Source organism: Poecilia mexicana, unplaced genomic scaffold (assembly GCF_051168715.1).
Source record: "Poecilia mexicana isolate PSO_F unplaced genomic scaffold, ASM5116871v1 scaffold_7, whole genome shotgun sequence".
Classification (NCBI taxonomy): domain Eukaryota; kingdom Metazoa; phylum Chordata; class Actinopteri; order Cyprinodontiformes; family Poeciliidae; genus Poecilia; species Poecilia mexicana.
In genome coordinates, this window is record NW_028263376.1 from 6,687,498 (window position 1) to 6,704,318 (window position 16,821).

At 39.5% G+C, this 16,821-nt stretch overlaps 1 protein-coding gene across 1 annotated transcript; it reads left to right on the forward strand.

Annotated features, from left to right (window-relative positions):
* The first annotated feature begins 147 nt into the window (after window positions 1-147).
* On the forward strand, window positions 148-8,996 carry ccnq (cyclin Q). Its single transcript, XM_015011369.2, has 5 exons — window positions 148-516; window positions 1,651-1,834; window positions 3,402-3,534; window positions 3,925-4,143; window positions 8,511-8,996. The coding sequence occupies exons 1-5, from the start codon at window positions 384-386 to the stop codon at window positions 8,598-8,600; spliced, it is 759 nt and encodes a 252-aa protein (XP_014866855.2). The 5' UTR covers window positions 148-383; the 3' UTR covers window positions 8,601-8,996.
* Window positions 8,997-16,821: the final 7,825 nt, after the last annotated feature.

Consider the following 16,821-nt stretch of genomic DNA (forward strand, 5'->3'; position numbering starts at 1 on the left):
AATTAAAACCTGCAAGTAATGTCACACAAAAGAATTTTCAGTATTTAATTATATTTAATTTTTGATCATGCAGTTCAAAGGTCAATCTTCAAGTTACTTTTATTTTGAAATCCTTTAAAATGGCCGGAAGCTTATATATTTTTCTTCCGGTGTCAGAATGAACGTTGGCACTATACAACAGAGCTAGCTAAATGAAAAGATAAACGTTTAGCAACTACTCCTTTCCCCACCCTCCCAGTTTTTCTCTAAAAATGTTGAAATTAATTTAGGGGCTGCCTTAAAGTGTGGAGGAGTTTACGGAGAGGAACAGTTAACGCCTACGTTGTTCTTTAAGCTCTCAGAGACAGTTTGAGTTTTGTGGTGTTCTTTCTGGCCCAGGTGTCATGGAGGGCCCGTCATGTCGATTATCTGCTGCGGCAGAAGAACCCCGGCCGTCGGGCAGGCGGGACGCTGGGTCGGAGCCTACGTGGGACACGAAGACTCACTTTCGTGTGTGTCGCTTCATAATGGAAACAGGTGAGGAGGTGGGCCAAGGTTTGACCCTTGTCATTTAACATAATTTAAGACCATGCAGTCTACATCTGAGGGAGCTCAGCATTAAAGATTTTAAACTAGAGTTTATATAAGGTATATACATCTGGGGGAAATGTATTGGAAAAACCCTCTTCCCCTCTGCATATTCAGATGCAAACTTGGCTAATATAGTGTAAGATGACCACTTAAGAGTAAGTACAGTGGGTGAAATTGTGTTCTTTTAAAAGTCACAATTTTATGGATGCACCAACCTGATTGTTTTCACTTCCGATACTGATACAAATATGAGGTTTATTATCATCCGATACAGAGCAACTGCGCTGAAATGACTTAAATTTATTTTATTAAACACATACATAAAAGTACTACAATATAAATTTATGTGAAAACTTTGCACCAATAGCTTCACAAGCTCGGTCAAACATAGGAAAAACCACCCAGCTTTAATTTGTTCAGTTAGTACAATTAGGAGTAGAACAGCCAATGTAAAATAAATAATAAAGAAACTGAAACTGTCAAAAAATAATAGGTTGACTACCATGATCAACATGTAAGAAAACCCCAACAAAAACTCCAACAAATCTTCCTTCATATGGTTCAATTACTAAATGCACTCACAAAGTTCAATTAGTAATTCCTAATCTTATGTAAAATAAATAAAGCATGCACATAGAATTAGACTGAATAGATATAGACTTGTTGATTGGGCATATTGTCACCGATACTCGATCTGGAATTATTTTTAATATCAGGACTGATGGAGATATTAATATTGAATTGGTGGATTGGAATTTGCCTTATGAACTTTTACTTCATGAGGCAAATTCCCATTTCCAGTAGAACAGTGTCTGTCCTGAATCAGGTTAAAGCTATCCAGCAGTGATTATTAAGTTATGACCAGAATAAAGCCTTCTGTTGGCGTCTCATTCATTCAATGTGCAGCTTTTTAGTTATACATAGTGAGCCATTGCATTTCATGTGTTGGGAAGCCACTTCAGGATCATGGCAGTTTGTGAAACGGTTCATGGAGACAGGTCCATCGTCCTAGAAATGCATAATGTGTGTGACTCAGTTGAGATGAAAACCTTCTAACCTTCTCTGCTTCTTGTTGCTCAGGAGTGAAGCTCTGTATGCGCTCGGTACCCGTGGCAACGGCCTGTGTGTTGTACCATCGTTTCTTCCAGCGGGTCACATCCCGTGTTTATGAACCCTACCTGGTGGCCATGAGCTGCTTGTACTTGGCTGGAAAAGTGGAGGAGCAGCACATCCGGACCCGGGACATCATCAATGTGAGCCACAGGTAATAAATACACATGGATAAGATTAAATAATACACTGGCAGATTGAAAACCTACTCCTGAGCGGATATTGACCAAAGGCAATATTTGTGTGATTGGAAAAGAGCTGTGAAATCAAATAGTTAATGTTTGGCATCTGTACAAGGTTTAGAGGTAAGAAATATATGAGGCATCTTTACCATATTTTTATTTTTATAACTTTGAAAGCAGATCCATCCGTATATGGGCTGTTGACAAAGGAGTGGGAATTTTGTCTAATGAGATCTTTGGAATCTTTATATCCCAAAGAGCCACTGTTGTTCATTCAAATGAGACTCATTTAGAGCCACCAATGTTGTTTGACCTTTTGAAAAAAAGGTAAAAATCTACTAGAGGAATTTTGTTGTCATTTTTAAAGAACCACAGTTTTATTTCTATTTTTAAAGAATAGAAATAAAACTGACCCTTAGTTTTGGCACTAAGGGCCTTTATTTTGAAAGTATGCCAACAGGAAGGCATGAAACAAAGGTGCAGAGGACAGGAATCAGTTCTGTAGCCCACTCCAACCACTGCGGTTATACGCTTTCTTCTGTGTAATGTTATTTGTTGAAAATGGTGAAATAAAAATCTGTTTCAAACCAAAAGATAAAAAGTAGATCTCCAAAAATTTTCTGTTGTGTAAATTCAATGCACTTATTCAATGGCAAAAAATCTACTGAAAACTGAATTTTTAAATATCTATATTTAAAATATATTATTATTATTATTATTATTATTATTATTATTATAGTAATAACAATTTATCTTTATTATGACAGTAACAAATACTATTAATATTAATTAATATATATTAATAATACTATTACAATAATATCATTATCATTGTTATTAATATTAATAATACTGTTGCTATTATTATTATTATTATTATCATCATTATTATTATTATTATGGCATTAAGAGCCTCCTGAACCTCAGGTTGCAGACCTCTGGCCTAATGCGACATATAACCTTCATCTTTAAAACTTCAACAAAAGATGCGTCCATGAAAAGAGGGAAATGTCTAAATGTGAGTTGGAATATTTTTTTAAAGTTATTTATGTATTTTCCCCTCTTTCCCGTATGGGTTGGTCTCTCTTTGTATAGTTTCTCTATTGGTTTTATAAAAAAAAAAATAAAAAAAAAACTTTTATGTGGTATGTACAATAACTAAAGGTAACAACCTAAAACATAACAACTTAAAAATGTGCTTAAAAGTCCAATAAACTAGTAAATATGTGGAGTTGGGCTTTGTGAGAAAGTCTACACATCAACTTTGTGGAGTTGATGTGTAGACATCCATCAACATGGGTGTCTACACATCCATGTTGATGGACGTGTAGACGTCATGGTCTACACGTCCATCAACACACATCCATCATCAGGCTTTTGTCATCACGCTGTTCAGGTTGCAGGACTTTCTGTTCTGTCCAGAAACTATGGAAGTGCTGGATATTTCCTATAATCTGTAGACTCCCTGGAGAAAAAGTTGAAAGCTGAATTTAAATATAAATGAAAAGCCTTTTCATTCTGTCTGTTTGTGTCTCTCAGGTACTTTAACAAAGGCAGTGCTCCTCTCGAATGTGATAAGGAGTTCTGGGACCTAAGGGACAGCGTGGTGCAGTGTGAACTCCTCATCCTACGACAGCTCAACTTCCACGTCTCCTTTGAACATCCTCACAAGGTGTGAGTGTGTGCAAACATCCATGTATCCCTGTCTTCCTCATCTAGTTTTCAGCCACTGTTATTGCCCCGTGTTGCTACTGATGTCTGTTTCTGTTTGCATAAAATTCATGAAAGTTTAACATCTTTCAATATAAATGAAGCTTGTTAAAAGGAAACTGCATATTTGTATTTAAATAAGTCTCTAGTGGTATGAAAATTGACAAACAATGCCATCTAGTGGCTGAGATGCTACACCCTAATGCGTGTAACTATTTCATCAAAAAGATTACAAAAATCTAGAGGGAAAGAATAAAGTGGAGATAAGTTAAAGGATAAAAACAGAGTGTGTGTTCTGCTGCTTCCTGGTGTTCAATGCAAAGTGTGTTTTCCGCTCTGCCCCTCTCTGCAGTATTTGCTCCACTACCTGCTTTCTGTGAAATCACTTGTGAACCGGCATGCTTGGTCTCGAACCCCCGTGGCTGAGACTTCCTGGGCATTGCTGAGAGACTGTTACCATGGAGACATGTGCATCCGCCACACACCGCAAAACATCGCGGTAGCTGCACTCTACCTGGCGCTGAACAGCTACGGAGTGGAGCTGCCCGCTGGAGAGAAGGAGTGGTGGCAGGTGTGTATTTATGTTAACAGTGAGAACATGTGTGTCCGTGCGTGTGTGTGTGTGAGAGTGAGTGCGTGCGTGTGTGTGTATGAGTGGCAGAGAGAGGCTAATTTAATGGGACTGACTGCTTTGATTGAAAATTTTCCAGTTTCTGATCTCTGGTTTTGCAGAACTCTGTCTACTGATGCATGTTCTCCATAATTCCACTTTCTCTTTAAGAACTACAGATAACAAAATTATTATTATATTATTTTCTGCTTCCTCAGTAAATTGAACATTTTACTCACTTAATACCAGAATTTCTAGATTATGGCCCAGAGCATGTCTACATATAAAACTCAACTAAATGAATGATCACTACATTTACTCCTCTGTAAGACATGTTATAATACATTTTCTTATTTTGTACACTCCTGAAAAATCCATGTGTACCATATAATAAGTGAGAACAGTTTGGTCCAGTTTTATATTTAGGTATAGCCTCCGTCCCATCTGCTGTTATTTGTTGTGCTGTTGAGTCATTTATTCATCTATTATAACTTCAGTAACTATAGTTATAAGAGCATTCTTTGATCAATCATTCAATTCACATTTAGTTTGAATCCAAAATACTTTTCTTATCATAAGGGGAAATTAAATGCTGTCATAACTCATCATCCAAATATCTTCAAAGAGTCATTTTGGATGGTGAAGGATCTCCAGTAGCAGTCAGTCTCGCAACAAGTATGAAGAAGCCTCTCACTGAAGAACATTGCTGCATAGCAGTCGTATGACTCTCATAACATGCAAGCAGGTCAATATCAGGGCAGCAAAGATGATATTCCACAGCAACATGAGCAACATGACCTGGATGACATCAATTGTTAGCAGTTCTGCTAATCCAGTTCATTTGCTTTTGCTGCTCCTCTTTAACTCTGTCTGGCCGTTTGGTTAGAAAGTGGAGCAGAGAGACGTTGGAGTCGGGATATGATCGTAGATCATTATGATGGATGGAAGAGATGATTGGAACCTCCTCCTCATAGTTCAGGTATTATTCAGCTTGTGAAAGCAAAGCCTTGTTCCTACGGTTACGCATCATAAAAGCTGTCCAAAAGTGAAAAGAAAGGGCAAATATCCTTGCAGCTGCACAGCAGCCAAAACCAGAGGAGATAATTGTCCAGATATGCGTCACCTTAACCAGGAAATGATGAACACAAATCTACAAAAAGATCAAATCACAATTACCATAACAGCTACTTCAGTATGCTGCCACTATGAGTAGCATTCATTAGCAATAACAGGACAAGAGGCACTGTCACACTGTGTGTGTGAGGCAGAGAGCAGCTGCTCTTACACAGCTCTGCAGTTTAACAGGATTTGACTAATACTGTTAAAGACAACCTGATTCCAGGGTTGAGTCTTCAGCATCTACTGTTAGTGATTAGCAAAATTAGAATTAGTAACATTACTAACAGCATCATTCTCTAGACTTAGATTATCAAAACACTGGCGTCATTCAGACTCCTGAAAAGGATAAAGCAGAACGACTTTCCAGAAATAAGCTTGAATGTACTAAATAAAATGCATCTTTGCTTTTAGGAGCTTGTTGCCCTTTTTTCTGACTTTATTCTTAAAGCCCTCATTAGATACAGTGTGTTCACTGATGTGATAAAAGATTGGAGTTTTAGGTCCTACGAAGAGTAACATTTTCTAATTTCAGTCATTTGCTTAGTTTTTTGTTTTGTTTGTATATTTAAAAGTAAAATCTAGATCTCACATGAATACAAATCCTTCAAATCAGACTGTAACCACTCCGCATCACATATGGGAATGTGTCTTTCTGACACATAAGTCAATGAAAGCATTTATAATGTCATTTTAAGAGCTCAGGAAGGCAGTAAATTGTAAACCATAGGAGTTATTGAGATCTCGGGCGGCTGCGAGGCGTGCGGGCTGGAACGAGCCAAAGCACCAGTCCATGTGGAAGCAGCGGCGGCAGCTGAAACGTCAGATAGCTGGAAGCCGTTAAACAGTCACGGTACAAATTAATTGAAGTGTGAGCTGATATGTAGAGGCAGTTAAGCTGTCAGACAAAGACTGAAAGAGCTTTCAGGAAGCCGGCAGACTCCAACCAGGAGTCAGTCTGCTCTCAGCCAGATCTGGATTTTATCACAAGCTGCTGGAGCCGGGCAAATACTGATGCGGAGTATTCCAGTCAGTACAAATGTTGATCCAGAAGTACTTGAGGAAAGCAGTTTGTTCTTTGCTCTGCAGGCTTTGATGTTTAGGTGCCACAATGTAGTTTATTTTTAGCGCCTTAAAAGCATCAAAGAGCTTGAAAGTTTTTCTGTTGGGACCACATTTTATGACAGACCAACACAAAATGGTGCATATTGTGAAGTGGGAGGAAAATAAAACCTGGTTTTAACAAACTTGACGAGTATTTGTATTAAGGCACTTCTTTCTAGAACCATCTTTTACTGCAGCTACAGCTGCAAGTCTTAAAGGTCTGGCTCAATCAGAAGACCTCAACATTTCTCCATTGTTCATGGAAACCAACATCTGGGAACATCTGTTTTCAAGTTTTGCTGCAGATTCTCAGGTGGCTTTTGGTCTGTACTTCGACTAGGTTCTAACTATGAATATGCTGACTAAACCAATCCGTTGTAGCGCTGGCTATTTGTGTATCATTGTTGTCCTTTTAAAAGGAGAACCTCTGCAACAATAACTCTGCGTCTGAGTTATTGTCCGCGATTGTCTTGTATTTAGCTCCATCTTAAACCATGTAAGGGTTTTTAGAACTACTCTGTTCTAAATGTCTCAAAACTTTGTCCCTGACCCGTCTGCTGCGCTCACTGGCCTTCATGACGCTGGTTGTTCTCTAACAAACCTCTGAGGCCAGAAACAGAACATCTGGACTTATGCAGATGAAGTTACACACAGCTGGATTCTATTAGGACAGCTGTTGGCACTGAGTTTTATTTAGGTGCATCACAGTACAGAGGGCTAACTCTACGATGAAGTATTGGGGTTATTGTGCATAGAAGAAAACAAAAATTTAACCAAGGAGGAGTAAATTTTTGCTAAAAAAAAAACAAAACAAAAAACAACCTGAAAAATGTGAGATTAATTTCACATTATTTTTGAGAAAAAAACTGAAATTCTGTTGAAAAAGAAAAACAAATTTAACATTTTCTGAAATTTGAAGCATGCATTCACAATGCTAAACACAAAGGTGTTTTCTGACATTGTAAAGTCAGAAATTTGTAAGACAAAAAACTCAGAAGTTTTCAGATATGAAGTCAAACAGAAAGTGACAGGAAATGCACATGTGGATTTCCTCCAGAGTGGAAATGGATCAGTGAGTCAGACTCACTACCAACACCTCTAATATGGTTAACCTTTTCATTAAGGCCACATTTCTATATCAAAATGTATTTTTGTTATTGGTCTGATGTAATATTCTAATTTGAAATGTCTTCGTTAGCTGTAAGCAGAAAATAATCTTAATTAACAGAAATAAAGGCTTTTAAGCACACATCTGTGTATAATTAATCTATGTAATGTCACTTAATGATAAAATAACAGAAATTAATGGCCGTTTTAATATTCTAAATTACTGAATAGCTTTCTAATCGTTTTAATGAATATATTTTATGACTCCCAGAGGGAAATTTACATTTCAGTACAATACTCTGTCATATAAATCCAAATACATGGAAGGAAAAAAAGAAAACCTTATTTAATTTTCCTTCCATGTCCTGATTGTGTGTTTCACATCCGATCCTACAATTAACTATAACAGCAAAGTTGGTTTAGGGAGACTGGCTCACTGTTGGATGAAAAGCAATTATTCAGACTGTACTGTATATACAGTCTGACTTTCAGTTCACTCTGATCATTGTGGGCCATAACACAGCAGGCCATAAAATGCATCAACATAAAAATGTAGGTAATAAAATGATTACATTGATGTGTGAGTGTGGAGGTTTTAGTCCAAAGATGCTTGTGCTGTCATGCAGACTGTTTCCTAGCGCTCTTCAGCTGGGTTACATTACTGCTGTCTTCAACGGCACAGACGGCTTATGTAACTGTTAGGCATTCATTTATTGCTGGTTGCAATTCTAGTTTTCTTCTTTTTTTTTTTTTTATTACACCCCCTATTCACACGACTTCCTAAATGAGATCTCTTTTGTCACAGATTTTATTTAGCAAGTCATTCAATTCCGATTGAAACGGAGAAAAGTCTGTTTCGGTGCAGACCTCCTGCTCCGTCCCTGAAGGCCGCCGAATCTGGGTCGTTTCAAATGGCGTGTGCACCTTTGATGTCCCTCCTGTTCAGCGAGGCCAGGTGTGGAGCTGAACAGTCTGCTCTGTGTGTCTGTGCGTGTGTGTAGGTGCTGTGTGAGGACGTGACCAAAGCAGACATCAACGCTGTGATCTCAGACCTTCTCCGGCTGTATGACATGGAGGCCAAGTGTATCTGAAGGACAAAGCGATGGACTGGAGATCCACGTGGAAGTTCTGTTGGTGTCTGTGTGGGAAGAACGTGAACATCCTCTGATCTGTGCCGTGGACAGCTGGGGTTCAGGTGCGTTTGAATATGTGTGCATCTGAGGCAGAGAGGACTTTGTTTTTTGCCCCAGTTACCCTGTGGAGCTGAGAAAATCGTACCTGCAGTACCGCTGTCTGCCACTGAGGGGAGACATGTCTCACTTTTGGGTGTCTGCACAACATGAGACAGGTTGTACTTTAGATACCACAGTGGGAATTTGAGAAGTCCTAGACCTCTCTGTGTAATTATTGGTACATTGGTTTGTAATAACAGAGAATAAATAAAAATGTAATTGTAAATGTAAAAATAAAATGGAATTGTGAATGAAGATGGGCTTTTCTTGTTGAGCTGCATCACAACACGTCTGCATTTGCAAATGTTTTTTCCACCAAATACAAACCAAAATGTATTCATATATTTGAAATCCAGAATTAATTCTGAGACCATTTATTATTAATAAAACTATTGAAATGAAGGGTGCAATAAATGCTTCTATTGCTCTGCTTTTCCACTTCAATATTTAGAATTTATTCATTTATTACAGGGATGGTGCACCATTTTATAGCATAACCAAGTAACTGTGCTGCCTCAAGTTGTTATAAAAATGTTGTATTTATCAAATATGACTTAATATTAAAATAAGTTTTACTTCTTGATTTAACACTATGAAATTGGGCCTCTGTCTCTTTAAAGTCTTCTGCCCTTTCTTAAACTCCGCCTTCAGGAAGTTATCACAACATGGCTCCTCTATTAACCCTTTAACAATGTTTTTACCAGCGTTGCACTGAGAAGTAGCTCATATGATGAGTTCTGTAGTTTTACCAGGTGTTTACTAATTGCTGCTGGCTAGTCTGAAGGAGCTGAGTGGCGGAATGGTGGGGAGGGCTGCTCTGTGAGACAGAAGCTCTGAAGCTTGGAAACTGCAGCTCTGAGGAGGCGCTGTGCCTTCAAGGTGTTTGTAAGCTAATGTTGGAAGCTAATATGAACCTGGTCTGGAAAACATCAACATATGTCATTATTTACATTTGTTAAAGACTTATTTTACAGATCTAAAATGTGTCAGTACTTCTGTTCAGGTTAGGTTAGGTTATGCCTGGTGTTATCTTTACCCATCCAATGGACATGTCGCAGGTTTCCAAAATCCCTGTAGAATAATATTGAAAGTCGATAATTTATCCATACAGATGAAACCTGTAAAAATAAAATTGATTTTGTTCACTGTTTTAAATCATAATTTAAAAAAAGATGTTTTCAATAAGGATAAATGAATTTATTTCTATTTGCTATAAGCCTGAATGATGAGGGTTTTTTACTGAATGTTATTTTCTTCAAATATAGAAGTTCAAGTTTATATTACCACACGATGGATATGATCTCACTAGAGACACATCAATATATGCAAACAGACATACTGAAAAACCGCTCTGAGAGGAAGAATCCATTCTTTCACAAGCAATGTGAAAATCCACTAAACAGCCTTCTGATACACTCGAGTTGAGTGTTCAGAAAATAACAAAACTGCTACATTTGGAGGAAAATTAAAGGTCCCTTCTAATCGTCAGACCCCCATCCCCACTACGACGTAGAGAGGTGGGTTTTGTTGCAGGAGGAACTGCTGCACTTCACAAAGTATGAATGTCACATTGAAAGAACGTCATGCAGAAATACTGAGGCAACATCTATTTCTTTTCCTAGGTTTATGAACTATTCATATTTATTACTGAATGAAAAAAATAAAATAAAATGGACAATTACTTTGACGAAGAGCAAACGGCTCCAGATTTTGATGATCCTGACGTAAAAAGGAAACGTTTAGTCTGATTTCCTGTCAATACTGTAAATATCAGTTGTATGTATTTACTGCCTCTGCAGCATGCTTCTCATCTCAGACGACTTTTGCATGTCTGATCCTGAACAGTTCATGCCAAGGTCCTGACATGTTGTTGCAGTGAGATACGGATGGATCAGATCCGTCTGTTTCTACTATACCAAGCCCCTCTGTGACTCTGCTGAGTATGAATGCTATTAAAGTCCATCTTCATTTCCTTCTTCTTATCGTAACAAGCTTGTAAGAAGTGATATTTTTAGCGGTGGAGTGCTGGGCTACTTTTAGGTGTGTGCAGGCAGGTCTGTGTGTCTGTTTAGTCCAGGATGAAGATGTCACATGATCAGTTGTGACACATGTGAGCGCCCCCCTCCCCCCCTTACACTCCCTCTCCTGTCTCTTCCCGGGACAAGAAGAGTTGTGTGTGTTCCCTGTTCTTCACATGTCGCACAATATTCCCCGTCTTGATTCTTCCAGTTTATTTCCCCCCTCCTTCTAGCGGGGAAAAAAAATCTGCCTGACTCTCACTTCATTTGCTCCAGTCCTCTCCTGCTCTATTTTTTCCCCTCGTCTCTCCATCTCTTTTGACTGATACCTTCACTTCTTTCCCCTCTTTCTTATGTTGCCATCTGTCCCTCTCTCTGTGTCTTCCACATTTCTTTCCTCTCCCCTTCCTCCTCCAGCCTCCTCTCCCTTGTCTCCCTAATGTTATATTAATAATGGAGAGGGCGCGTGTTCAGCCAGACTCCATGAATTAACCATCAGCTTGGAAGGAGTCAGACGAGAGAGGAAGAGGAGCGCTAACGTGGATGGATGGACGGATGGATGAATGGATGGATGGATGGATGGATGGATGGATGGATGGATGAAGAGGAAGAGGAGCTTATCTCCGTATCACACTTCGACACCCTTCATCCCGCTCCGATCGCCTCTCCTCTGCGTGCCTCTGATCTGCTTACACATCACTTCAGCCTTTTACTCTGGGCTGGAGGGGAAGTCAGAAGGTCGCATACACACACAAGCAGCTGCGTGCATAGGCACGTGCATGTGTGTTTATATCAAAATGACAGTTTGGGATGTTAACGTTACATCAGGCCTGCAGTCTGAGAGGAGAGCGTCCTTGAACTGATAAAAGCTCAGCAGCCTTCAGACTGATTAGACATCAGCCGAGCGCTTGTAAACAGTGTAAGCGCCTAGTGCATAATGGACAATGGGTTGAATGTAGATGTGTGTGTGTGTGTGTGTGTGTGTGTGTGTGTGTGTGTGTGTGTGTGTGTGTGTGTGTGTGTGTGTGTGTGTGTGTGTGTGTGTGTGTGTGTGTGTGTGTGTGTGTGTGCGCACATGTTTGTCTGGCTATCTTTGTGGGGACTTTCCATTGACTTCCATTCATTTCTACAGCCTAAACCTTACCTTTACCCTTTTCCTAACCCTAACCATCACATACCTTACCCTAACCCTAACCAAAACTCAATTCATACCTTAGCCCTAACTCTGACCCCTGACCCAAAAACAGGGTTTCCCCTCGTGGGGACCGGAGCCTGGTCCCCACTAGGAGCAAGTGGTCCCCACAACGTAGTATATGTCAGGAAAATTGTCCCCACAAGGTATTACAAACAAACACGCACGTGTGTGTGTGTGTGTGTGTGTGTGTGTGTGTGTGTGTGTGTGGTAGGTTTGAGGGGAGGGGCAGAAAGAGCTGCGCTCATGTTTTATTGTCCATGTAAACATGAAGATGAAGAAAAGATGGAGGAGTCTGCAGGCGGAACAGATCATCAACCTCTATCAGGATGTTTGAACTTTGTTGGTATAAACTAAAAAAAAAAAAAAATGTTCTGAGAAAATATCTTTGAAAGTATTTATTTATGAGTCATTGAGGTCAGTTTGATATCCTGATGAGGGCTGAAACGATTAACTGTGATGATTTTTGAAATAATCGTTCACTAATTTAGTGATCGATTAATCGCTAACTCAGATCATTTGCTAAAAGGACAACATATTCAGAGCAATAATTGACAAAAAAACATTTTGCTACACCTCGCCACCTTTTCTGTCTGTAAATGTGCTCTACTCAAAACTCTTGAAGTGGTGTAGTTTGAGCCTCACCTGGTTCAAATTCTGTAAAAACGAACAAAGAAAATCTCATATAAAGCAACTTTTGCTACTATCAGTCGGTTGATCCAATAAATAATCTCCAGATCTTTCTGAGCTTCTCACACGTTGACGTTAGAAGGACTTTTTACTGCAAACGACCAAGTGTTCACTAAAGGAATGTTGTCGCTGCTTTCTAGGAAATAAAATGTCTATCGTCTTATTTAAAAAGAGGAATTGAATTATTTGTTTACTTGTATCTTTTAATGCATTTCCAATACTGTACACATAAAGGCTTGAGTGATTAAAGATAAGACGAGAGATCAGTGTTGTGTTCAAGACCACCTAACCCGAGACAGAGACAAGACCAAGACGTTTGGGGTCCGAGACCAAGTCAAGACCAAGACCGAGGGAAGTCGAGACCGAGTCAAGACCAAGACCAGCGGCCGTGCTACATGACACAATAAAATGTAAAATATGATCGAAATTGCTTCTCAAAATAATCTGAAAGATCCATATTACCATAAAACACCTAGATATTAAATACTTAATACATTTTACCAATATTAAATATTCCATTTATGTGCTAAAAAGTGTGATGGTCTCGTGCCATCCCTAAAAACATAACGCCCTGGGCATTTGCCCATATTGCTCATATAAGAAACCACCACTGTCTGCACCATTAAACATAGCAATTGAGGCAATGCCCTGACGGTAAATAACGCTCAACCATGAACACTGACCAAGGAGCAACAAGCAAGAAGTAACCAAACAGAAGGTGCTCATCGTGACTGTTTTCACTCTCTATCCCAGTACATCAAGCCAGGTAGTCTGACACCATGGTAGACATTACAGCTGCCACTTTGAACAAAAACAATCAAAGAGCAGTGTGCATGCTCTGCGTGCTCTTTCGTTCTTGTGTTTTAGTTATTTGTTAATTTAAATATCAACGTACATAATTAAATTAAATAATGATGCAGTGTACACAGAGCATTACAAGAACAAAGAACGGGTGTTCTGTCAGGTCAGATCATGGTGTTCTGTCAGATCAGCATATGTTGTCAGATAGTCGTACGCTTAGCTTAGATATGCATACGCTGTCATTACCATATGATTTTATTTAATCAGCAACATAGAATCATGACGTAGATCATCATACACTTGGTTGTTAACAGTTGTATGGCATCCAGCTGCAGCCAGACCTGCTTTAAACACACTTTGAAACCACGACAACGCATGTATATCTATCTAGTTATCACATTATGTCATATTATAAACAATTTAATGACTTATTTTCGTCATAACTTGTTGCGTATACTGACAACTACACTGACGGTCGGACTTAATGCGCATGCGCTGGCATGGTACTCACTGCATGTATGCTATTCATTCATTATTCATTCATATATAACATTTTTCATCACAATGCTTATGTGTCTCTGTACAGCTAGCTTTGATAACATCACGTTAATGGAGCTTACCTTCTTTGAGCTACTTTTCTAAGTGACGAAAAAAGTTAGACGTTGTCTCCACCGTCTGTGAAAGCGAAGCGCTGCTGAGTTAGCTGTGGCCATCGGATTTCTTACTATTTATGCAGCGCTATTATATTACTGACGATTAGACAAACATTTTCTGCTGCTGAAAGGAAACCACTGCGCATGTCCTGGAGCGCCACGTGCGAGTGAAAGGTGGGGAGGGGGGGAGGAGGGAGAGTAAAAGGTGGGGAGGGTGGGGGGAGTAACAGAAACACGTAGTTGCTTGGATTTTAATCGGCGTTTTGCATCCACTGAAAACAAAGATGTTAACAAATAAACTGGACAGTATGCTGTACGTTTAGTGATATTTTCACAGTTGCGGTCTTGACTGGTCTTGAAATAAAATGCCGAGTCCTCAGCGCCCGAGACCGAGACAAGACCGAGACCAAATGCGGTCGAGTCCGAGACGAGACCGAGACCATCAAAAAATGGTCTTAAGACCGGTCTTAAGACCAAGACCAACTTCGAGTACCACAACACTGCGAGAGATGATAAGATGAGGTAGGGTAATCCTTTCTTACTCCCACAAGAGGGAAGTTTAAGCTGTCATCATGGCAGAAAGTGGACAGAACAAAAGAGTAAAAACAGTTCAGTGTAGAAAAAACAGCTTGTAGGCTAAACTCAAATCTTAAATGATAAATTTGCAGAATGTGCAGGCTTTTCGAAAACAATATTTAGACATGTGGTCTGGGAAATGCTCTTTTTTTGTCCATGTTACAAAGGAAATGGTTTCCAACATCCATTCAAAAGTAGTTCAGTTACGCAAAATGTTCTCAAATGATCAAATGGTCTTTCAGTTGTTTCCATTTATGCACCATGATGATTGTATTCCAGTTGCAAACAGATGCACCCCCTGAGTGCTAAATATGAATTTTACTAAATCATCATGTGATCAGCTTCTTTTGTTTTGGCAAAATGAGCCAAAAACTGAGTTTTTAACTGACTCTGAAAGTTAAAAATTTTTTTTTAAAAAGTTACCAAAAGTCTCTCAGAAGGATGCAGCATTCTTGAAACTGCTAAAATTTTGGGATGTGATCACAGAACCATCAAATGTCTTGTTGCAAATAGTCAACAGGGTCACAAAAGATGTCTTGTCAGATTGTGATAATTTCATTAAGCAACATGCAATACTTGGTTTATACCTTTATAACTAATTAGGTGACTTGAGAAGAACTGGATTTGATTTAGGGGATCAAAGCAGAGAGGTTGGGAAACTGTCTGTCCGTGAGTTCTGCTGTTAGGCTTCATTGATACAATGTGTAGTATCACTGAGTCAGGCTCACTGGACTAAAATAATAACTGAAACCATTTGACGGCTGTGGGGATGGCTGGGTCTGGTGCAGCAGGACGAACTGAGTAATGAACAGCCCTGAACTCCCCCCTCAGCACTGCAGTCGTCTCTGATCGTCTCAGTTCGATACTGATGTCATTTAGGCTGTGGCAGCAGGAGAAACACCTCGCTGTCTGGCTCCTCCACAGCTTTCATCTCATTTACTGATCTTTGCGAACTTAATTCAGAGAGTTTTGACTTCAAGCAAAAAGGCTGCCCTCAGAAGCAAATAGGTGTTTTTGCAAATCTGTTCAACATTCAGCGACCGGGATTAGAGAAAGTTTCTTTCTTTTTTTTTTCTTCCTGTATTTGCCTGTGGGAGATGAAGAGGAAGAGTTGAAGATAAGAGCAGAAAAAGATAAAATCAGCAACAAAGCTTTTCATCACTGTGTGTGTGTGTGTGTGTGTGTGTGTGTGTGTGTGTGTGTGTGCGTGTGTGTGTGTGTGTGTGTGTGTGTGTGTGTGTGTCAGCATCTGGACAAGCAAGCGAGTCTGCAGCCCATCTTCCTCTAGTGTAGAAGACATCTATTAATAAGTTTGTCTGATTTATCTATAAATACATTTCTCCTCCTGTTCCTCACACAGACTCACTATTTAAGTACTTCTGACAGTCAGTGGGGTCGGCGAGGAGGGGGAGGAGGAGTTGGTGAGTGGGCAACTTGGCGGAGTGGGGGATGTTTGCAGGATCTCTCTCTCCGTGTGATTCGTTATCTGTGTGGAGAGACCCTGATCCTCATGACATTCACAGGGAATGCTGGGAAACGGCAGGTTTTTGCACCTCTCTGGCTCCATCAGTTAACATGCAGAGGCCGGCGGCCATTTGTTCTGCTGCTGCCGCTTCTGCAACTGGCCAGCGTTTCCCATAACCACAGGGGTACAAATGGTTTGGACAATGAACAGAGGTGGAGTCAATGACTACATCACTTTTTAGACACTTTGTGCATTTACACACAAAGTATAAAATACTTGTACCTTTGGAATTCTCTCTCTCTCTTTTTGCAATCAATCAATTTATACCCTGCTAATCCTGTTGTTATGGAGGCTACATTTCATATCTATAAATGGAAACCTATTGTGAAATATTCTTTCTTGCAGTCAGAAATTCAAAAAGTACAGTTATTAAAAGATCCTTGGATCCAGATCTAATCAGAATTGTAGCACCGTTTCATAAAGCCAAAGATTTAGTTGAACATCTTCAGTACTTTTAAAATGTCTAGCTTTTGAATGTTTTGTTTTTACAATGTATTTCATCATCCTAGCATTTTATTTCATTTTTTATTTCATTTATCTATTTATTTACATGCCTCTTACTGCTGTTTTTCATATCAGCAGTGTGGCTTTCTGCCCAGGGCTGCACAGCCTGTTCTGGGAGGGG

What these genes read in the sequence shown, in the direction of transcription:
- ccnq (XM_015011369.2), top strand. Translation starts at nt 384, where the DNA reads ATGGAGGGCCCGTCATGTCGATTATCTGCTGCGGCAGAAGAACCCCGG. An exon ending in ATCATCAATGTGAGCCACAG is followed by an intron (nt 1,835 to 3,401) that starts GTAATAAATACA and finishes TGTGTCTCTCAG; the next exon opens with GTACTTTAACAAAGGCAGTG. An exon ending in CCTTTGAACATCCTCACAAG is followed by an intron (nt 3,535 to 3,924) that starts GTGTGAGTGTGT and finishes CCCTCTCTGCAG; the next exon opens with TATTTGCTCCACTACCTGCT.